This window comes from Zonotrichia albicollis, chromosome 3, assembly GCF_047830755.1.
Source record: "Zonotrichia albicollis isolate bZonAlb1 chromosome 3, bZonAlb1.hap1, whole genome shotgun sequence".
In the NCBI taxonomy this organism is placed as follows: domain Eukaryota; kingdom Metazoa; phylum Chordata; class Aves; order Passeriformes; family Passerellidae; genus Zonotrichia; species Zonotrichia albicollis.
Window position 1 is genome coordinate 68,557,514 of NC_133821.1, and position 21,913 is coordinate 68,579,426.

General features: G+C 43.8%; 2 protein-coding genes and 1 long non-coding RNA gene across 4 annotated transcripts in view; 2 read left to right on the forward strand and 1 right to left on the reverse strand.

Annotated features, from left to right (window-relative positions):
• Positions 1–6,963, forward strand: part of IGF2R (insulin like growth factor 2 receptor) — a 56,221-nt gene extending 49,258 nt beyond the window's left edge. The window contains exons 41-48 of the mRNA XM_005488129.4: positions 312–448; positions 959–1,073; positions 1,933–2,079; positions 2,536–2,720; positions 3,099–3,285; positions 4,037–4,186; positions 4,790–4,859; positions 5,278–6,963. Of these exons, the coding sequence (XP_005488186.3) occupies positions 312–448; positions 959–1,073; positions 1,933–2,079; positions 2,536–2,720; positions 3,099–3,285; positions 4,037–4,186; positions 4,790–4,859; positions 5,278–5,679 (1,393 nt within the window). The 3' untranslated portion in view covers positions 5,680–6,963. The remainder of the gene's footprint in view (positions 1–311; positions 449–958; positions 1,074–1,932; positions 2,080–2,535; positions 2,721–3,098; positions 3,286–4,036; positions 4,187–4,789; positions 4,860–5,277) is intronic.
• LOC141728558 (uncharacterized) lies at positions 312–13,604 on the reverse strand. 2 transcript variants are annotated; one of them, XR_012579621.1, is made up of 3 exons: positions 13,476–13,604; positions 9,979–10,093; positions 312–4,168 (listed from the first exon to the last, which is right to left on the reverse strand). It is a non-coding gene; the product is annotated as an uncharacterized LOC141728558 (long non-coding RNA). The 2 variants fall into 2 exon arrangements; XR_012579620.1 differs by lacking the exon at positions 13,476–13,604 and having other exon boundaries at positions 9,979–10,244.
• On the forward strand, positions 9,278–19,745 carry LOC102061951 (solute carrier family 22 member 2). Its single transcript, XM_026794147.2, has 11 exons — positions 9,278–9,874; positions 11,997–12,100; positions 13,057–13,211; positions 15,280–15,448; positions 16,427–16,541; positions 16,646–16,752; positions 16,869–17,083; positions 17,340–17,448; positions 17,831–17,943; positions 18,997–19,096; positions 19,576–19,745. Exons 1-11 carry the CDS (start codon positions 9,464–9,466, stop codon positions 19,640–19,642), a joined length of 1,665 nt encoding a protein of 554 aa, XP_026649948.2. The 5' UTR covers positions 9,278–9,463; the 3' UTR covers positions 19,643–19,745.
• Positions 19,746–21,913: the final 2,168 nt, after the last annotated feature.

Sequence of the window (21,913 nt, forward strand, 5' to 3'; positions counted from 1 at the left end):
CTTTTATAAATGAAAAAACTTCAGGATATTTCTTGACTCTCTTCCAATTTCTAGTCTGGACCTAGGTCAAAATTTACCAGATTAGTCACTGTTAATGAGCAGTTTTATTTTTTGCACAGTCTTTTACTTGAAAATGATAGTTAGAAGTAATCTGCCAAACCTTAGTACATGTTTTAGTCTGTCAGCTAATTTGGGATTTAGTTTCTTGCAACCTGTCTAGCTTCCCACAAAGATTCTCAAGTTTGTGTATCACTTCTTCAGTTTATCCTAAAAGAATTTTAAAGAAGTTTTTTCTTCCATGTTCTGTATAGGTACTATGTGAACCTCTGTCAGAGGGTACATGAGGGACCCACGGGCTGTCCTGAAAGAGCCAGTATTTGCAGGAAAAGCTACAATGGAGATGTCCAAGTTCTTGGACTTGTTCATACACAGAAGCTGAATGTGACAGGTAGGGTTCCTTTTTCTTCCTGTGGAGAGCTAGAGGTTAAAGGTTTAAATCTTACAGCCTGGCTGCAGTAGTTTTTAAATTATGGTGAAGCTTTTATTTTGAAATATTTTATCAGTGAGTCTTCAGTTTAAAAATGGAAACCAAATGTGATGTTTAAGGCATGAGAAAACATTGAAGTAATTTAACAGTGTTGTCATTAATGCTTTAAGAAATGAGTTATCTATCTGAATATCAAGAAACCCTCTTATTACAGTGAGGTTACCCAAGCACTGGCACAGGCTGTCTAAGGAGGTTGTGGAGTTTGCTACCTTGGAGATAATCAAAGGCTGTCTGGACATAGTCCTGGACAGCTGGCCCCAGGTGACCCCACTTGAGCAGGGGGTTTGGACCAGATGACCTCCAGGGATCCCTTCCACCCTCAGCGAATCTGTGATTCTACAGTTGTGAGAGGGCAAAGGAAATTTCTGACAGCTGCTTACAAAAACTTTTTGTCACCTTTTTTTCTTCTAGGTGATACAGTGTATATTAGTTATTCCAGTGGGCAAGAATGTAGGAAAAATAAGAAAGTAACAACAATTATAGAACTGAAATGTGCAAGAACAGTTGGCATGCCCATGCTGCAGAGGTGAGTAATAAATTTACATACCTTCATGGCTGATATGTACCTCTCTAGTAAACCCTTAAATCTCAAGACAGGAACTTTCTGCTCTGTTGGACAGTCTCAAAAATAATCTATGGTCTTTACTTGCAAGGCATAGGGTCTTCTGGAGTTTGTGCAATTGTTCCTTTTCATAAACATAATATTTTTTATTTATCCTAAAATTTCTGGGAAAAATTTTAAGCATTCTGCTTCTGAATTAGATCTGACAATGGCTCGGATGCTGTTGTTTTCAGTGTCAGTAGCCAGTGTCATTGTACAACCACTCTAACCTCTGTCCAAAATTTATTTATTAAAGAACACTTTCTGTAGGTAAGTGATTGAGCTAATAGATAGATTATTTTTGCCTCAATACAGTGTATTTAACCAGAAGCTCTCTCAAATAAGGTATATATGCATGATCACAAATACTAAGAAAACTTGAGGACTTTTGCTTCGTGGCCAGAACCAGGGCATTAGCTTTACCTCTTGTCCTGCTTAAATAAAAGGCAGGTTTAATGTGCTGCAGAAAAGCAGCCTGATGTGTTTGCTAGCTGAAATATATCAACAAAACCCTTTGATACACTGTGGGAATTCTGGAATTTTCAGTAGGAAGTTCAGGTGCAGCCAAGTCTTCTAAAATCATGAAACTGCAGAAAAATCCAAGGTAATTCTTCAGGTAGGTTTTTTTTTTGAGTGCTGCTTGAATATTGTAGCTTACTCTAGGTGTGATACTTAGGCAGGACGTTGTCACATGTGGGTTTGTAGTTGTCTTTTCCTTTTCTCAAGGTGCTAAAAAGGTTGTTACTCTTTCCTGGAATCATCAGCTTTATCTTTTATTTGATAGGTTTGATGAAGAAAACTGTGCTTACTACATCACGTGGGACACACGTGCAGCTTGTGCTGTGAAGCAGCAGGAGGTAGAGGTGGTGAATGGAACAGTCATTAATCCTGCAACTGGGAAAAACTTTTCATTAGGAGATGTTTATTCCAAGTGAGTAAAAAAGCCCCAAACAAGCCCCAAAACAGCAGAATGGTAGAACTAGTTACCTTTCTGGAGAAGATTGCTAAACTGTGCCATTTATCATAGCTGCAGAGCACACCAGGTGGTTCTTACAGTCAGTAGGGTGTATGAGCCGCTGAATCACACTTTTGTCTTCATACTGTCTTAAACCTTTGAAGGTATTTACATGTTCACTCACACATTGAGGGCAGTATAGCTGGAAAAATCTGCTTTCTGTGCTTGCAAAGGATTATCTTTATGCTAAATATAATCCTTATTTCTACTTCAAGGAGTAATCTACAGTCCTGCATCTTTTCTGGTTGCTCAATCACACTCAGCATGCCCTGGAATCAACCAGTGATAGCATCTACCACTGCTGCCAGTCTTGGGAATAACCCCAACCTGTGAATTTAGACTTAAGAATAGATTTTTCCTCTTTTTCCTCAGGCTGTACACAGCTTCTGGTGATGTACGGACAAATGGTGATAAATATGTGTATCAAATTCAACTTTCTGGTATAACAAACTCAAGTTCCCCAGAATGCTTTGGAGCCAACATCTGCCAGGTGAAAACCAATGAGCGGCGCGTTCGGAGAGTTGGTTCTGCCAGAAATGCCAAGTACTATGTTGATGGTAAGTATGTGTTCACCAGAGAGAATTGCTTGATACTCTGTGAATTGCTTCAGCAGAAAATGGTTCTTGGTTGACAACATCTATGCTAATCCATTTCTGTAAAGCTATTCAAAGTCTGTCTAGCATAATTTAGATTTCTTCTTTTTTTTCTTTTTTTTTTTTTTTTTGCTGTGTAAGCTCAGTTGCAAATATGGCTTTAATAGGGGTTAGGGCTTGACACTTGAAGACAGAAAGAATTGAAGTTGGAAGACTTTGATCTCCTGTTTTCATCTGTGCTCATACTGCAATGATTTCCTTTAGCTAGCTATTTTTTTTTCCAGGGTCTAATGTTTACAGACTGTTCTCAAGGATGTAAACTATTTTTTCTTCTCATTGTAGATGATGATTTGGATGTCATATTTTCATCTGACTCCAGATGTGGTAAAGATAAAACAAAGTTTGTGTCTTCAACCATTTTCTTCCACTGCAATCCAGAAGCGAAGGAAGGCATCCCTGAATTCCTTCATGAGACAGCAGATTGCCAGTATTTATTTACCTGGTACACATCTGCTGTGTGTCCATTAATGTGAGTAGATAACTGTTTCCTGAAAGCAGCACTTCTCAGCAAAAGGCTCTTTTGTATTTATTTGTCACAGTTATTGGGAAAAGGGGAAAAGCTAAAAAAAAGTAGGCTTATAGATAAATTGATGATCATGTATGCAGCGTTTGGCACGTGACTACTGAATTAAAGCTTGCCAAACTGATCTGGACTTACAGCTGGAGGGGCACAGTGGAATTAATGTAATTGTTTTCCCTAAGTAAAGTAAGTAGCTGACAGAACGTGCTATTTCATGTTACTGAGAGGAGCAAACAGTTTGTGGGTGAGATGTTTGGTCCCCCTTGCCTTACTGTCTGGAAAACTTCAAAGCTGTGACAAAGACTTCCCTTCCCCTCTATCTGCCCACTTCTTTAACCTGCAATGGAAAATCATTACCGGTCTTCAAGGAGCAATGAAGCATTTCTGCAATTAAATATGATCAGCTAATCTACTGATTAGTGAGGGGACAGTGTTAAAAGGGGAGTGTCTGTGTCTAGGTGCTTGCAATGTTCTTGACAGTTAGGCAGCCTCACTGTGAAAAATGGAGTGACTACTTCTGGAAGTGTTTCCTTTCTGGCTGCTAGCTTGAAAACACAGGCAAACCCGCCTAAATTCAGTTTGTGCAGTTGTTAGATGGGAATGACAGGATGGCGTGGCATGTCTTCTTTTAATCTGCTGTTTCTAATCCAGTTTAAAAAAAATTATCAATAGACCTTATCTTTTCAATTTACATTGCTAGATCAACCAATGATCCAGGAAACAATCAGCAGCAGTTTGCACATAAAGGTCTTTCAAGGAGAAGCCAGGCTGTTGGTGCCGTGCTTAGTGTCCTCCTGGTTGTTCTCACTGCGTGTCTCATAATCTTGCTGTTCTACAAAAAAGAGAGGAGGTAAGAAATTATTAAGAGGCTTTAGAAGTTTCTTTGTCAGGACTCTGTTTTCTGCCAGAAATGAAAAGAAAATGGTAAACTTTTAGAGATGTGAGTTCTGTTTTTCAGTTGGCAGGATCAGCTGTCAAACTGCTTGTTCCTTCAAATTCTCCATTACTTTCTGAAGGCCCATGTAAAGAGGGCTGGGGTGTAAAACTGAGTTGGTCTTTTGTGGGCAGCTGCTAATTAAGGAGCATAAAACACTGTGACAATATTGTTAGTATTTGATATCCCTCCACTTTCATGGGGTGAGACTAGATCCATACAACAGTGTCAGGGAAAAAGTGCAAGTCCTGCTGTTCCTCTGCTTTCCAGATGACTTTTGGGGTTTTTCCCTTAGATGTGAAGGCCAGAGGGGTTTCAGTACAGTCAGACTGAAGCTGTAGCAAGGGGGAAGGTGTACATTATCACAGACTGGATTTTGATATAGTGGTTCAGGGTCAGTGTGATAGTTTGTAGCTCATTTGCTGACATGCTTTATGTTGATGGTAAAATTCCAGAAGAAAAGTGAGGGCTAATAAGTGGATATAGTGTTCCTAATGTAGTATTCTTTCCTTTGTTTAGGGAAATTGTAATAAACAAGATAACAAACTGCTGCAGAAGATCATCTGGTGTTTCTTACAAATACACAAAGGTAATACAGTGACAAAATCAAATTTGTTTCTTGTCAAGTTTTTATAATATGAAGCTTTGTTAATAAATAAATAATCTCCTCAATTCCTAACTCCTTTAGTGCATGGAAACCATATGGTGTGGCATCAGGAAAGCCACATAGCTGATGTGTATATATATATTTATTTTGTGAAATGGGAAAGGAAGCTGGAGTTGAGGAAATGAAGAGCAGTCCATAAATCACCAAATAACATGTCAATGTACAAGAAGAGAACCAAGTCTGTTTCAGCACAGTGAAAAGTGATGCTCTTGCAGTGTTTGCTCTCTCACAGCTGCCTTAAACCATGGCCCTGCATGCTGCGGGGTCTGATGACTGGGGAGATCAGTATCTGTGTCGGTCTGGAGTGGCAGATGCATTCTCCTCTTTTCTTTTCTTGCAGATAAGCAGTGAAGAAGAAGCTAATGAGAATGAGACAGAGTGGCTTATGGAGGAAGTTGCAGCACCAAATCCAAGAACAGCCAAAGGAGGACAGGAGAATGGTCACATTGCTACCAAGTCTGTTACATCTGAAGCCCTTACCTCTCTCCATGTGGATGACCTGGACAGTGAGGATGAAGTGTTAACCATTCCAGATGTAAAGATTCAAACAGGAAGAGGACTAGACAAGAGCAAGCACCCACAAAAGAAGCCACACAATTTTGGCAGTGATAACAAATCTTATTTACTGAACGGAGGAAAGGAAACAAAAGCAATAGCAAAGCCAGGCCAGCGTCAGGCACAGAACTCTACAAATACAGCATCGTTTCATGATGATAGTGATGAGGACTTGTTGAATATTTAATAACCCTTCTTGTGCCTAATCAAATATATATAGAGAGATTATATATAACAGGACAACATTTCCAACCAAATACGAGGACTTCAGCCTGAAAGATTTTTCTGAATTTTGCCTTTAACAAGAAACCATTGAAAAGGGAAGAAGAGAAAGATTTCTTGATTGTTTACAATGATCTGTTCAGTAATGACTGGATTTCTGACATCCAGTTGGCTGAGTTAGTTGACTCTCTCTAGCCAGGACACTTTTTTTTTTAAGTCTCAGCATAGATGTTAAATGCTTGCTTAAAAAAGAGAAACCTTTGAAAGGAAAAGATTAAGGCTTAATGAAGCCCCTGGCTTCTGAGACTCAAGTTATCCGACTACTATCGTTTTAACTCCTTGTATTTATTGATCCTCACTACTCAGGTTTGCTTAATAGTAACTTGTTCTTCCTGCCGGCAGGGTATTCTTCTATGGGCTCACCCATTGTGAGACAAGGAAAAGTATAACTTTTGTGTGTTGGGATGATTTGATGTAAATTTTGGAACTGGTCTAATTTATCCTGTAAATTTGAATATCCATTCTAATTTAAACAGATCGTTGGTTCAGAGGTGTGGACTAAAAGGTACAATTCTGTATAGCTTTAGCCTGAAATGGTTGCTGTTCTTCGCATGGTTTTTTTTTTTTTTTTTTGGTACTGGTTATATGACTGACTTCATCAGTATTTGCCTAAGCAGCTGATAAGCACCCAAAGATTTTTTTTTTCCTTGATTATGGCTGGACTAGGCCAACTGCACAGAGAGCCAGACTCTTCAAGAACGTAGAGGCAGAGTTCCTATAATACAGTCTGCACTACCCAGTTTGTCATCATAAAGAAAAACCCAAGGACTAGAGGAGCCCTAGTCTGCATAATGCCTCTCTCTGGTATTAATTTCAAGAAAATAAATCTGGGCCAATATTTTCTGATAACCTAATTTGTAGTCTGTATGCTATGATCCTGGCCATGGTCATTAATTTGAAATGTTGCTGGTGATAAATGCAAGTCAGTTTTTCTCTAGCAGTTCTGCTCCTCTCCAGGTGTTTCCTAAATGAAATTATGGACAATGTTAGGGTTTCAAAGCATTATACAAGAACATGCATTGGTCAGAATTTTTTGAAACTTTTTGTTGTTCCTTTTGGCTGGCTTATTCAGTTTCAACAATGGTTTCTTTTTATAAAAACTCCATTTTGAATCAAAATAGTGTAATATAAAATATTCAGCAATTTCAATAAAAGATATGAAGTGGGTATTCCAAATCCCACATCTCAAGTCTGGAGTCTTTCTTGCACTATTCTGTATGCTGCTCACCAGCCTGGTGAGGCCCTATCCTGCTGTGATGGCTAATACCTCAATCATGTCACTCAAAATGAGAACCAGCGTTTGATGACAAGGATCAGAATATATAGACAGGCCCTGGTGGGTGTGTTCTTTCTTTAATCAGGCTTGGGTGTTCCTCTTGTATTGCTACAAGTGTAGCTGTGAGTCAGTTTGGCTTAAGCATCTTCTCAAATTTAAATCAGAATTTTCATATTTTTAATTAGGAGAGCTTGGTGAAGTGAGAGGCTTGATGATGTATTTTTAATTCCATCTGTTATCATTACAACAGTTCTCTCAATGCATGTCAGAGGGTGCTGCTTCCCTTGCCTAGGTCATCAAAGCTGGCATTTGGGAGTTTGATCCGTGAACCAACTGCATGAAATGATTTCTCCTGTGTAAAATCACGCGGTCTCTTTGTTTGGGCTGTGCCTAGCAAGGCTTAGGTAGTACAGAGCTGTTCTGTCTAGGAGTGCTTATCTGAGCAAAAACAATGTTATAATTTGTATCTGATAGTGAGTGACTTCAGTGCCTGGTCTTGGAATTATTGCCCACTTTTTACCCAGGCATTTGTAGGTAGCCTGGCTGAATCTTGCCTCATAGAGAGCTGGATGCATTACCAGCTTCACCAGACAATTTTTCCCAGAGTACTCTACTTAACTATGTGGAGAGAAGGGTTATGAGAATAGCAGGGCCCAGATGAGTCTGTACAAATGGCTGGGCCAGGAGCAGAAGCTTTGCTAGTCAGCAGCATGACTCCTTGGGAAACGTCCCAAAGAAACCCCCTGCCTGGCAGAGTCCACACAGCCCCCTCTGGGCTGGCTCCAGGGAGAAGGTGGGAAATGGGGAAAACTGGCCCAGTGTGGATCAAACTTCTGTAGTTCAAGGGAAACTTTTCCATGCCATTACTGACTGTTTAAATAAAACTGTTGGAAAAGAAGTGATGTGAGGGGGTTTGGGGTGTGTTTTTAAGATGTAGCCTAATGCCTTAGCTTCATCCACATCCCAGGCAGGCTTTGACTTCAGTTCCCTTGGCTCCAGCTGAGTGCACACTTCCCCCTGCTGAGGAAGGTTTTAGAGGCTGGCTCAGAGTGTGGTGATTGCTCTGCATGTTTGTGTCCCTGTTCCCCTCCCCAGTTCCACATGGAGCTCCTGCAGCCAGGGAGGCAAAGGTCTGGAGTGGGGTGGTGCTGTGCTTGGCTGAGGGTGACACAGCTCAGGAGTTCTTGTTAACTTGGTGTAGATGTTCCTGACAGAGAACAGGATGAAGCAGGAGAGGAAAAAGCACATCTGTGTGATGTAGGGAATGATTTTGATGTGTTGGTTTGCAAAGCAGCTTTCACAACTGCTCAGGTCAGTTTTGGTCTGTAGTTGATGAGCAGTGAGATGAAGTTCTGTGTCAATGCCTGGGCCAGAATGGCCTTCTAACCTGGCTTATTTTTTTCAGAGTGTATTGTGTCTTTAATTTTTTTTCTTTGTTGCCTAAGCTATTCCAATTGCTTTCCAGACAATTTTTCACTTTTTAAAACGTCTTTTAAATGTTACCTCCACTTAGTCTTTTCTTTCTGATGGAATGCTGCTGTTGTCAGCAAAAGATATGGGAGTAGCTGGTGTCTATCCATAGGCAGGACAATGTACCACTGGAGCCTAATACAACTGCATTTATTTGAGGTGCATGCAATGAAGCCCACCTGAAGTCCTATAGGTCTTCTGTGATAAAGAAAAAAAAATAGCTGTTTTGGCCATAGACACTGTATAGTATGGCTTTCCACAGCTATTCCCAGTGCATAATTCTGTAATGAATGCTTTTTCTCTTTTGGATCACTGCAAAAACACGGTCAGGTGAAAGTGTGTTCCCTGATGGGGAGAGGTTTTCCTTGGGAATGGAAGAGGGTGAGGGGTGAGACTCATGTGACAGAGGAGTTTTCAGGAAAGCTGTTCCTTTACTGCTCTATGGCTCAATGTGTAGACATTCCTTTTTCGGAGTGTACCCACCTATTTTTACAGATCCTGGTTATGAAGCGTTGCTCATGTGGTGCCCAGCTGTTCTGCACTAAACCCACGTGTTGCTTGTATGTTGGTAGAATTTTCCACCTATGTTTGCTGTTTAAAAATGCTTATTATTTGATGAACTGACTTGGCTAAGTAAAAATATAACCCCAAAACCCCCCAAAAAACCTGAAGGGCTGTGACCCATAGGGGCTGTTCCAGAGAACAGGAATGCATAAGTGCTCTGATTAGGGGTTAAAGGGAAATTCGCCTTGGGTGAATTAAGGTCTGATTTCAAATGAAACCTAAAAAATAGAGCTTGCAACATGTAGTTTAATAATTTATAGAGTTAGTCTTGACTTTTGGTCAAATATCTTTGTAACTTAGGTGGCTTTGTTGCTAACTAAATATATCAGGGCTGCAGAGAGGACCTAGTTGAGGTTTTTGAGGTGGTCTGGGTGCCAAAATGCCAACCCTAGATGACATTTTAGAGCATGTTGGCGAATTTGACAGGTTCCAGAAGCAAACCTTTTTTGTCCTGTGTTTGTTATCTGCCTCCTTCACCCCAGTGTACGTGGGGGTCGTCTTCTTTGGGTTCACCCCCGAGCACCGCTGCTCCAGCCCCGGGGTGGCTGAGCTGAGCCAGCGCTGTGGCTGGAGCCTGGAGGAGCAGCTCAATCACACAGTTCCCGAGTGGGATGGCCACGGGGCCAGCTTCAGCAGCCGCTGCAGGAGGTACGAGGTGGACTGGAACACAACAGGCATCAGCTGCACCGACCCCCTCGGCAGCCTGGGGGGCACTGGGGACCCCGTCCCCCTCGGGCCCTGCCGGGATGGCTGGGTCTACGACTCCCCAGGGAGCTCTATCGTGACAGAGGTAAAAACAACCCCCTTTGTCCTGTCCCCTCTGTTAAAGACCAGGTGAGGGTTGGGGGAGAGGGTTGGTGGAGCCTTGGCTCTGTTAAAATATGCCCTGCTTACCTGGAGGAGGGATTGGCTCTTACTGTGAACTTGCGCTTGGGGGTTTACAAGTCATCGTCCCTCTGTCCTTGCTGTGAAATGCTGCCTTGGCTGCTCAGGAGGCTTATATCTCCACCTGGGGAGCAGAGTATATTTCAGCAAATAAATCCCCAGGTAGATAAAGTCCAGTTCTGAATGAAATTGCTGTCACATGAGAGGTCCAACTGGTGAAGGTGTGTAAACAGTGCAGCTAGCAGTGCTGCAAACAAAACTGGCCAATGCAATGATTTCTTCCCCCCACCCCCTTCCTTTTCTTTCTTTATTTTTAATGAATAATGTCTTTTAAAATTGGTTTTAAATAAAAATGAATTGCAGTCAGTGTGAGGAAAGGTATTGCTTCCCACAATTAAACAGCTTAAGTCAGGAATAAACTGTAGAAACTGTGTTCTCAGAAGGAGCGTGAATAAACTGAAAGTAGTACTTAAGCTACTTGCTGTACTTTAGCAGTTCAGATGCTTTAAAAATAAACCAGTAACTGGGATGACAAGCTTGATCTCATCATAGAAAGCTCCACCAAATGTTTAGGGGCGGGCAGGATTCTTTCCCCCGTATGTCTTAACAGGAGCAGTTAAAATCTGTGCCACAACAACTTCAGCATTCATAGTTTTGTAAGAGATTGGTCCTGGAATAAGGGGCTGCACTCTAAGTGTACTTCTTTCAGCAAGTAATGGGCTGTGAGATATGGAAGGGAGGCACCTCAAATGCAGGCTGAGCCAGGCCTTCTCTGCAGCAGCAGCTCAGCAGCACATCTCACAGGAAAATGCTCCAGCGGATCCTGGGGTCTCATGGCCCCACCATCATCTCCTGAGGTTGTGGGAAGCTGAGCACTTGCAGTCGGTGTGGGCTTATGCAGTCATGCTCTCACATCAGCTGTCTCCCCTCTCCTGCTGAAGGGGTGCAAGGCCAGGCCCACGGGCTGCTTCCTTCATGGGGTAACCAGATGTGTCACATAACTCTGCATTTTGTCAATGAGGTCCTTGTTGTCACTGTTTCTGTGAAACTTGTCAGGCTCTGATATGTTGTCCCCTGCTCTGACAACTAAGAAAAGGAAAGGATAGTGCAGTGTAAATTGTGTTATTTCAAAGCAAAAGTTTCCACATGGAAGAAGGTCCTCATGGGAAGTCCCATAAGAGCATCAGAAGAAATATTTGGTTTTGTATTAATTATGGATACATAGATTCAATTAAACCCAGCTACCAGGAGGAAGGGAAGGGATTCTCAGTTATATTAGGAGAAGTCTTTGCAATAACTTTTTCTCTAGTAACTTTTATGTATTTCTATCAGTAAGGTAGGACAAGACTAGATGGCAAATATATGCGGGTATCCATGTGCTAAAAAGCTTGGCCCTGGATAAAAAAATGTCTGCTCTCCAGACACATTCAACAATGTAGTTGAGCTAAAGACCAGAGCAGAGAGAAAATGCTGCGGCCTCAGGGCAGGTGCAGGTACTTCCACCCTCCTCCAGAAGGCCAGTGCTCCCTGGCACCTGGGACAAGGCAGGCTCCTGAAGGCATCTAAGAAGCTTCTAGTAAAGGCATCGCACTTAGTGGGCAGTACCCTTCCATGCCAGGGTATGAAGCAACAAGAACTGCTTAGAAATGCTCACCATCAACCACAAAAAAAACCTGTTTGAAAAACTCAGGGTAATTGTCAGATCCATGCTGATTTGATCAATGAGGGCCAACACAGGTTCGGGTGCCAGTTTTGACAGATAATAATTCACTTATGCTCTTTCCAGAAAAGAGAGATGAGACATGAATGGGACATGCCAGTAAACTGCTCAAGGGCTTTTTCCAGTTTTTAATGCTGGACAATTAGTTAAGTTAGTAGGATTTCTGTGTGCTGGCAAAACAGGCATTGACCCAGAAACATGACCCATTTAAACAAGTTTAAATCTTTAACTGAAGTGAAGGAGAGTTTTGGATGTGAGTCAGCTCCTCATTTCACTCTTTTGTCTCTGACTGTGGTTGCTCCTTTAGTTTGACCTGGTGTGTGAGGACTCCTGGAAGTTGGATCTCTTTCAGTCTGCTGTGAATGCTGGGTTTTTTATTGGCTCCTTAAACATTGGCTACATTGCAGACAGGTATGTGTCGGCTGACAGCAAAACCCTCTGATCTCCCTTATCAATGTTCAGCAGCCAAACCTAGATAAAGGTTGTGCAAGTGATATCATCTCTGCTCTTCTGAAAATAAGGTCATCCCCCTGGACCTTCAGTGGCAGCACGAGCCAGTACCCTGCCTTTCAGGTTGTGTCAGGTGGTTAGCACAGATCTGCTCAGACAGCCGTGCAGAACCCATTCTATTTTAGAATTGTTCACCCCAAACTTCCTACTGTGCTGTATCAGAGCCCTCAGATGTTAACCAAAGCCAGGAAATGCATGGTTTGGATCTCCCACTTAACCTGTCACACTCTGTGTGGCTGCAGCTTGGAGAAGCTTAGAAAGAGTTGTCACACATTGCCAGATGTGTGCAGCAGCAGCCACTGTGAAAAAAGCAGATAGTCCCTCTAGCTCCCTGTTCAGAGAGTCAGACTCCCTGGCTCAGGCACCTGGGGTTAAAGAGAAACAAATGTCAGTACTCGAGGGCCTGTTTTCCCCCTTGCTCCCCTAGGACTGTTAGCACAGCAGGCTCTGAGCTGCTCCAGCTGAGAAATGCAGCCCACTCACAAGTAGATCCACACATTACTGCTCTTTTAAAGGTAAAGGTTGTGGTGAATAAATCCCTTATAAATCTGGTGCATGTGGAACTATCAGAATCATAATATTGACCCTTACTTATTTTTCAGTCCCAATGTAATATACATAAACATGGGATTATTCTTTTTTTCCTGAAAGTTTTTGTGGAATTACTGAGCAACCGGCGCAGTAGCTTTTCATGGCATAGAAAAGCAGATAAGTGACTAATGGGCAAAGAAAAAAACCATCTCTATATTGCATGGCAAAATTGGATTTTTTCCCCCTGAAGATACACAAAGCTCTTACTAGTTTAAAATGCTTCCATGACTAGTGGTTTGCTTCATGCCTATCGTTTTCCAACCCAGGTTTGGCCGTAAATTTTGCCTTTTAACAACAATTGTTGCCAATGTTGTGTGTGGACTCCTCCTGGTCTTCGTGCCCAGCTACCTGTGGATAGTCATCATCCGGTTCTTGCAAGGGCTGGTCAGCAAGGGCTGCTGGACTGCAGGCTACATCCTGGGTGAGTGCAGGACCTGCTCCCAGGAGCCAGACTAGCTGCAGATGATGAAGGAACAAAACTCAACTCCAAAAAACTTGAAAAAGAAGCCATTTTAAAAATGCCCCCCATGGTATTTTATTAAGGCGTTTTCTTCCTCTTTGACTCCCCAGGATGTTTTCAAGCACTGTCATTAGGGAGAACCAACAGTAGCCTTCAAAGCTCAAGCAAGTGGTGGTGTATTAGGGCTCTTACCCCAGATAGGCTTTCCCCTGTGGTGCAGCTCACCTTTGCAGATCTGTCTGGGCCCCATGGCTCCTGTTCCTTCCATCAGGCTCTGGATAGGGAAGGTGACCAGGCAGGCACAGCCCCTCTGCCCTGGGTGCAAACAGGATGGGGACACAGGAGACCATTAAAGAAGCAGGCAGAGGGTGTGGAAAACTTCAGACATTTTTATGACACAAAGAGGGAAACAGGGAACATAGAAATAACTGAAGAACAGCACGTACTTGCTGATAAGAAGACGAGGTATTTGTGTACCTGTCTGTATGCCCTGGGCTGAGTCGGGGCCAAGCCATGGAGGAGCCAGCCCATGTGGATGCCTCTCTCTCCAGCGTCCTGCACCAGCTGTGTCTGCTGGTGAGGCACAGCTGGGCAGCCAGGCTGGGTCTGGGACCACCTCAGGACCTCCTTCTGCTTCAGGGTAGAGCTGCCTGGGACTTCTCTGGGATTTTTCAGGAGTGGAGTTCAGTCTCTTGTCCTGAGACTGCAAACAATCACTGAAGCAGCAGATTAACTGCTGCTGTTTTAAAAGCTGACCAACAGAACATTAGCTGGGTTAGGGTGACAGATGGCTCTACAAAATATCTCTAAGAGATACGCCGTTCATTGTGATACTGGTAAAAATGTAAAGGTCAGTGCCCTAAACTTCCATGAAATCTTTCAGTGTGGGAATTTTGCTAATTCAGTTATCCAGATGTCTGATATAAAAAGCACCTATCCCACCATCTAGACTCTCTTTCTGCTAAGACATGATTATTCCTTCCTGTGCATTTCTGGATGCTTGCTTGGCCTCTTAAATCTTTTCCTGGCACAAATAAAATATCCATCCTCTCTTCTGGGGAACTTTAAGCTGTTTTAGAGTGTGAAGTCCTTTTCAGGACAATTATTTGCCTCATTCTGATATTTTCTTTCTGTTACATCTTGTTACTCCTGGAATCTCTAGAAACTGTCTTATGGAAAAGATCCTGAACCAGGCCCAAAGCTCCCTAAAATTTGTATCTTCTCCCTGAGGGTGGCCAATACTGAAAGTCCAGGGAAGGATACAAGGACAGAATAACTCTGTTATTCTGCTTGCGGACCCTTCAGCGGCTTCTGGCTCAGTGCTGCTGAGCCTGAGGAGATGTCTTTGTGCATCTTCAGCTGAGCAGCATTAGCTAATCTGTGGCTCCAAAACTCAGCAGCTCATTTGGCTGCTAATTAGTTCCTTACTGTTCTTTTTCTGATGAGTTTGCTTTCTTGAAGTTGCACAGCTGGATGCAAAATGTTGACTGGGCTTGTGCCTGCCTGCTGGAATAGTTACTTTTAACTCTGTATCAACAAGACACAGAGACCCACAGATGTGTGGCTCTGTGCAGATGAACAGTGATCCCACCCTGGCCTGGGAGCTCAGAGCCATCCTGTGATACAGGCCTTCCTTATTCCTTGGAGTGAGAAGCAGGCTGAAAGCCTGTTCTTTGGGAACAAAATATTCAGCTTTGTTGTTGGGTTGGAGACATTACGTATGTTGGCATTGGATTTCACAACAAAACCCATCTGTGCACTGTGACAAGTGCCTGATTTACTGCAGCAGAGGACACTGCTGGAGGCCTTAGGCCAGTGCTCGGCCAGCAGCAGTGTTCTCCTCTCTGCTGGAGTCTGGGTGCCAGAAAAGTGCAGCAGGGGGTTTTGTTGGGAGGCATTATGCCGGGAAGCCCATGATTACCAGGGTTTCTCCAAGGAGTTACCGCAGCACTGGGCCTGCGGCGTACCCCGGGTGGTTCCTGCCGTGTGGGGCAGCGTGGCGCTGACACGTGGCTGTGCCCGCCCACAGTGACGGAGGTGGTGGGCCCGCAGTACCGCAGGACCGTGGGGATCCTCTACCAGGCCGCCTTCTCCGTCGGGCTCCTGCTCTTCGATGGCATCGCCTACGCCCTCCCGCACTGGCGGTGGCTGCAGCTCACCGTCACCCTGCCCACCTGCTTCCTCCTGCTCTACTACTGGTGAGTGCCCTTCGAGATGCCTATGCCCAGCTCCCAAAATCCCGGCTCCTTCTGCTTCCCTGCTTCTCCTGCTGATGCTGGTGCTGAGGGAGACTGGGCGCTCCTTGCTGCCGCACACACCCCTTGGTGCAAGGAGGAGGCTCCCACCAAAAGGGAGAGGGAAACAGGAGTCTCAGCAACTGAGATCTTGTTGAATCCTAGCCTGTGCACCTCACTGGACCTTGTGTTTAAGAGAGACCACTGGGGGAAAGTTGGACAAGTATAATTTACTACTTTCTTTAAACAATTCATAAATGAAAACAGTTGCCTTGGCATAACTTAGTTGGTCTGAAAACATGGCTATTCACAGATTGTCTAACATAACTGTACCAGGCTGTTAGCATGTTCCTTCAAGGCAGAGAAGGTGCAGTTTTTGTGGTCCAACTGACAAAAAACTAACACTTGGGTCCTCCTTAATTTTCATTTCTCTCCTCTCTTTTTAATCAATATGTTTCGCATTGAGTGCTATGGATTTGAGAAATTGTCTGGGTGGGTCAGAAAATTAGGAAGAGTAGAAAGAAATTTGTTGCCTTCCTTCTACCATATTTTGTAATTGGTAAACCAGTTCTAACTTAGTTAGTAGTTCTTAATCTGTATTGACAGAAGTGAAAAATGGCTCCCTAAGAGGAGCTGGTTTGTGGTGAATGGGCTGGATAAGGTGACAGCACTACTCTCACTCAAAGCTCCTCCCTGATTTATCTTTAGCAATCTCCTCTTTGACTAAAGCCACTACCTCAACTGTTCCTCTTCCAGTCTTAGCCATGGGATGTACTACTTTTCCTGACTGGGGTAGTGGGAAGTAGTACACAAAACCCACCCAACCAAAAAAAAATAAAAAAAAAATCATCGGCTTCTGTTTAATCCCTCCAAAGTCTCCACTCATGGGAGAATAGGTAGGCTTTATGTTTTGTTGTATAATGGCATCCACTCGCATTGTAGGTGCCTCCCAGAGTCTCCCAGGTGGCTGATATCTCAAGGAAAAAATGACAAAGCTATGAAAATTGTCAGAAATATGGCTAAAAAAAATCAGAAAAAGATGCCTTCCCATTTTAAGGTGAGCTCAGGGTTTGCTTGTATGAGCAAGTAAGCATCATGACAGTACCTTGCATCAGTTCCTCCCAGAGAAATTTAACGTGCTATGTACTGGCTCTTCCATAGGATATTAAATTTGAAGAGGATGATTGTGGAAAGCAGAATCCCTCACTGATGGACCTTTTCAGGACACCACAGATAAGAAAGAACACGCTCATTTTGATGTACAACTGGTAAGAATATAGCACAAGACAGCTAGTTTTGGAGCTCTGGATTTGACCACTCCATCAGGACAGGGATGTCTGCTCTCTTGCTATCTAACAAATTCAGGATGCTCTTCTCTGCCCAGGTTCACGAGCTCCATCCTCTACCAGGGGCTCATCATGCACATGGGAATGGCTGCTGAGAACATGTACCTGGATTTCCTCTACTCTGCTCTTGTAGAGTTTCCAGCTGCCTTCATCATCATTGTCACAATTGACCGTGTCGGGCGGCGCTACCCCTGGGCCGTGTCCAACCTGGTGGCTGGGGCCGCCTGCCTTGCCACAGCTCTCATCCCGGAGGGTGAGTCACCTGAATGGAACCCCATGGGGCTCCCCACCCTGTCCTCTGGCTCCTCCATGCTGCTTTGGGAGGGTCCCTTTGCCACTGCTCATGAGTCCTCACTGTTCTCGTTCCCTCACTCACACGGGTGAAAAAAAAAAACAACCATCCCTTAAAAACATCAACTGGCATGGATCAGAGGTCCCACAGAATAACACTGTTGTGTCAATTGACACCTGGGATGCTTTTAAATGTGTTGAATGTATTTTCTCTGCAGACCTACATTGGTTAAAAGTGATTACTGCTTGCATTGGGAGAATGGGAATTACAATGGCTTTTGAAATGGTTTGCTTTGTAAACACAGAACTGTATCCAACTTACATCAGGTAGGTGCATCCTCTCCCCAGTTGGTGTTTGGTCTGGAAACAAATAGTTGAGGCTGATGTGTATGTTATGTGTTATGCTAAATTAAGTTATCCTCTAATGTGTCAGAACTACATAGGTACTATTGAACATAAAGTAGGGGAAGCACAATTAAAATGCTTAGAAAGATAGCTTAATAAAGAAAATAAATGTTCTTTTAGACAAGGGGAAACTCACATGACTGAAATAAAGGGAAAATTTGAGAGAACCAGGGTGGGTTCTGGTGAGGGCTTTGAAGTTCCACACAATGCCTGGATCTGTCCTGTGTGAGGGTGGGAGTTGTGATCCACCCCTTTCCAACTGCAGTACTCTGACACTAACATAATCCCTCTGCTGCCAAACCAGGAACCTCGGGGTGATGGTTTGCTCCTCTCTGTGTGATATTGGTGGAGTCATCGTGCCATTCATTGTCTACAGACTGGTGGAGATCTGGCACGACCTGCCACTGGTTGTCTTCAGTAAGTGCCACCTTCCCTCCTTGCCGGCCCCTTCCAGGGTGCAGGGGGGGACCCAAGTTCCAAAGGGAGGGAAAAGCCACCGACACAGCTGCTTTAAGTTCAGCAGAAGCCCCCTGCTCTCTTCAAGACCTTAGCCTTCAGTTTATGACAAGCCGGAACTTGTTTATGCATCATGCCTCCCTTGCCCCTATGATTTCTCCTTGCATTTTAAAGGAAGTTTGAGTCAAATATGTGTTTGACAGATGGCAAAGAACTCATAAAATTTTTGATGAGCTTAATATTTGATGGATTTAAAGCTGATTTACTGCTCTACTGTGAGTTATGCTTTGTCCAGCAGTCAAACCCTAGAACTTAATGTAATTCCCTATTTAATGGAGTACAAGTACTGCTGTTATGCTTCAGCTTTTCTGATACTTTGTTAACTGTCTCTTCTCCAGCTACTCGGAAAGTGGCTGGTAAATAAATGCAAGGTAAGTTTTACAGACTAGTGACCTGAACTCTCAGGTCAGGGCCTGCAACACTTTTATGAATCTTTAGGTCAGCACATTATTTATAGAAAAATACCTTGAATGACAATATGCAGATTTTGACAGACAGGACATTTAGCAGGGCACTTAATAGATTTAAAACACATTCCAAACATGTACAAACTGGATAAAAGAAATTATCAGAGGAGAATTTGATCGTGTTGCTTAGAAGAGAATACATTGTGTGCACATTTTCTAATCTTATATGAATGGCATAAAGATGGAATGTGTTTTCTGTCATGCTCTAGCAAAAAAAAAAAAAGTTCTTTCCTCTACAAAGGAAGGATCTGTCCAGTTTGAGGTGTTCTAGTTCGTGCACAACTCACAAGAGGACTTGGCTTGGTGCTGTCTCCACAGAGCAGCCACATCCTCCATTTTTGCACCAGCATGACAGTTTTGCACATGAGACTTGAGGTGCACACCTTGTATACAGGACAAAATAAAATGTCAGTGACAAATCCATTCAGTCTGGCAGTAGCAAGTGGCTGATAAATGCTTGCAAGCTCTTTGTGCCTCTGTTTTGAAGCTGTGCTTGGTTTGATTGCGGGTGGATTGGTGCTGCTTCTGCCTGAAACTAAAGGAAGAGTTTTGCCTGAGACTGTGGAGGATGTTGAAAACTTTCACAGGTGAGTCATGATGATGAACTTGTAGCAGTTTTCACTTGAAACTGGGCAAAATCCCTGTCTGGAGGGAATCCCAGGGGTTACTTGGCTACTTGTTTGTTTCCAATAAGTTGTTGGGTAACTCTCACTGGGCAGATTCCAGACTCCTTTTACCCTATGTAAAATCTTGAGAACAAGTAGTCTAGGCCTTTACTGTCCTGTAAATAGCTGCACTAGTCTCTCAAAAGTGTGGCAACACCATTATAAATGGTATTTGTGTTTAAAAAAATGCCTTAACAATTGAAGAGGAAAAGGGCAGTCTTGGCAGCAGCTTCACATGTGGTGTGTGAAGCACCAGTATCTGCTGAGGAGCCAGAGCAAACCCAAGGGAATATATATGGTGATTTTATTGGGGCCAAGGCAGAGCAAGTGAAGAACTTGAAGTTAGATTCTCCCTGAACAACTTCATTCCTGGTTGATGTTCATGTCTTTGTCTCTTGCAGGCAAAGTGCTCCAACGGCCAAAAAAATCTGTCTCCAAGTCCTAGGATCAGAAGTAGCACGTGGCTGAAGAAGGTGTAACTCTTTCTGAGTAGTTTGCTTTAAGGCAGTAGCACAGAAATGCCAGCTAGAATAAACACCCTCTGAAAAGTCTTGCCTCTCTTATTTCAATTTCTATGCATATCCTTTATTTACAGTGTTTAGGATTTTCTGATGGGATCGTCCCAATTGCTACAGAGCTGCTTCCCCCTCTCTGCACTAAGAGAAACGTATTTTAAGTCTGGGAAATTTTTGTACCAGCTGTGTGGACTTCAATATGGACTTCAAGAGGTCTTAACTTGAGTATGGTAGGATCAATACCAACAAAACTTTGAAAGTCTCCATGAAGTCTGACTTCGTTGGTTTCTCTTAAGAAGAGGCAGCATAATATGGTATTTATCTCCATGGTAGAATCAAGGTAACTACAAACCTGGTTCAGTTGTGTGACAACTTGCACTGTTTTTAAAAAGATTGATTTTATTTTCTCCTATTTTACTGGCTACTCACAAGGATGTATACTGACAAGGATGGGCATGTGGCAACTCCAGAGCATGCATAGCAGAAACACTCTTAATCCTTTAAAAGGTAATAGCATTATACATGTGCCCTGCAGGGGCATTCCTTTGGAGTGAGCTGGGATCAGGCTTGGGAATGTGCAGGACCCTGACCAAGGGTCCTGTGCATCAAGGAGAATCACGAACAGCACTGGGTCTTCCAGGAAATGTCCAGCACCTTCAGAATTGTCCTAGTCCATCCTGTTGAGCGACTGTAACCGACCTGTGGTTGCAGGGCAAAATAGGGACAATGGTCCTGTGGCTCTCCTTCCCTGTTTGTGTTGCTGGTCCCTATCTGCTGGAAAAACCACTGGTTTTCCATAAGGATACTGTGAGCAGGGTATGAGATACCTCTGCCCATTGATAATCAGCTGCAGGGAGAGAACTCCCAGTTGAGCAAGACACCGCTGGACTCTAGCAGGCAGGGTGAAATTCCCCCAGGATTGCATCCCAGTGACCTTGCACCTGCTTTCAGCTGACCTGGACCTCAGTTAATATTCAGTGCTGCTGTGAGGGCCTCCAGGGCAGGGAAGTGTGCTGTCCAGAGAGGCAGGGCCATGGCAAGGTTGCCTGAGAAGAGCAGGGACAGATCAGGAACAACATGACTTTGGCCCAGGCAGTTGCAAAACTACTATTTGCTTCAGGATCAGAGGGGAATGAGCTTGTCCTGAGAGGGCAAGAGGAACAGTGGGGGTGTAATTATGTGTCTGGTAGAGCTGATATCCTGCTCTGGTTGCAGACATGTCTCTTCCCTGGACTAAAAGAAATCTATCAGAACTTCTGACTTACAATTCTTTGATATAAAACCTGTTGAAAACTCTGCAGGTAGAAAATGGGAGTGGTAGCAACAAGTCAAGCAAAGCAAAGACTGAGATGAATAAATAAATAATTACAAAAGCTGAGTCCCAAGACTCTTACCTATCACACTGGTGTTTATTCCCACAAGCACTGCTACTGCCACAGCAGGAGCTACAGAGATTCTGGCACGCCTTTGCTTTACTGTCATCTGCACGGGATAGTGGCATCTGCTTCTGCTGGCAGCTTAATAAACACAAGGGCAAATTCCTTAATTCACTTCTTTGCTAGTGACCTTTGCCCATTGATGGATTGATTCCTGGAGCTGGGAAGTCAGAGGGATGTAAAAGTTGGTCCAGGTGCACATGGCTGCTCTAAAATGGGGAGCAGCAGCACTGTGTCCTGGGGGTGGCAGGAGTGTGTCACCCCAGGCTGTAGGGGGAGCTCACATCCTGCCTCAGGTAACACAGTTTGACAGCTCCCCTTCCCCTAAAGAGCAGCTGGAGCCTGTCTGCTCCTGGGGCTGCTGGAGCACAGCCAGTGCCAGTGGAGCTTGGGAAGGAGCCCTTCAGGACCAGGCACCACCTGACTCTGGCAAGGAGCCTGGGAGCAAGTAAACAGGGCCAGATTAATTAAAGTGGGACTGACCCCTAAAGAAGATCCTGCTCCTCATCCATTTACTTAAACCTGGACTTTATATCAGCTGAGCCTGAGGAGAACTTAAAGCTTCATGTTTTGGGATACCCACCAGTCTTCACCAAATGGGTTTTGGCCAACCAGCTTTACTTTTACAAATTTTCTGGTGTTCTCCATGGCATCATCTGATGGGCAGATGATCTTGTGGCTGAGGGCTTCACCTTTCTAAGCACTGTTCTTGTTCTCTGCTGCTGCTGTCAGCACCTAAATCCAAAATGCCAACATGCAAGCATGGCTCTTGCTTGGGCACTTCGGTG

Coding starts and splice junctions, on each gene's coding strand:
- LOC102061951 (XM_026794147.2), top strand. CDS start 9,464: ATGCCAACCCTAGATGACATTTTAGAGCATGTTGGCGAATTTGACAGG. Junction 12,101..13,056: donor ATTGGCTACATTGCAGACAG/GTATGTGTCGGC, acceptor TTTCCAACCCAG/GTTTGGCCGTAAATTTTGCC. Junction 16,542..16,645: donor AGATGCCTTCCCATTTTAAG/GTGAGCTCAGGG, acceptor GCTCTTCCATAG/GATATTAAATTTGAAGAGGA.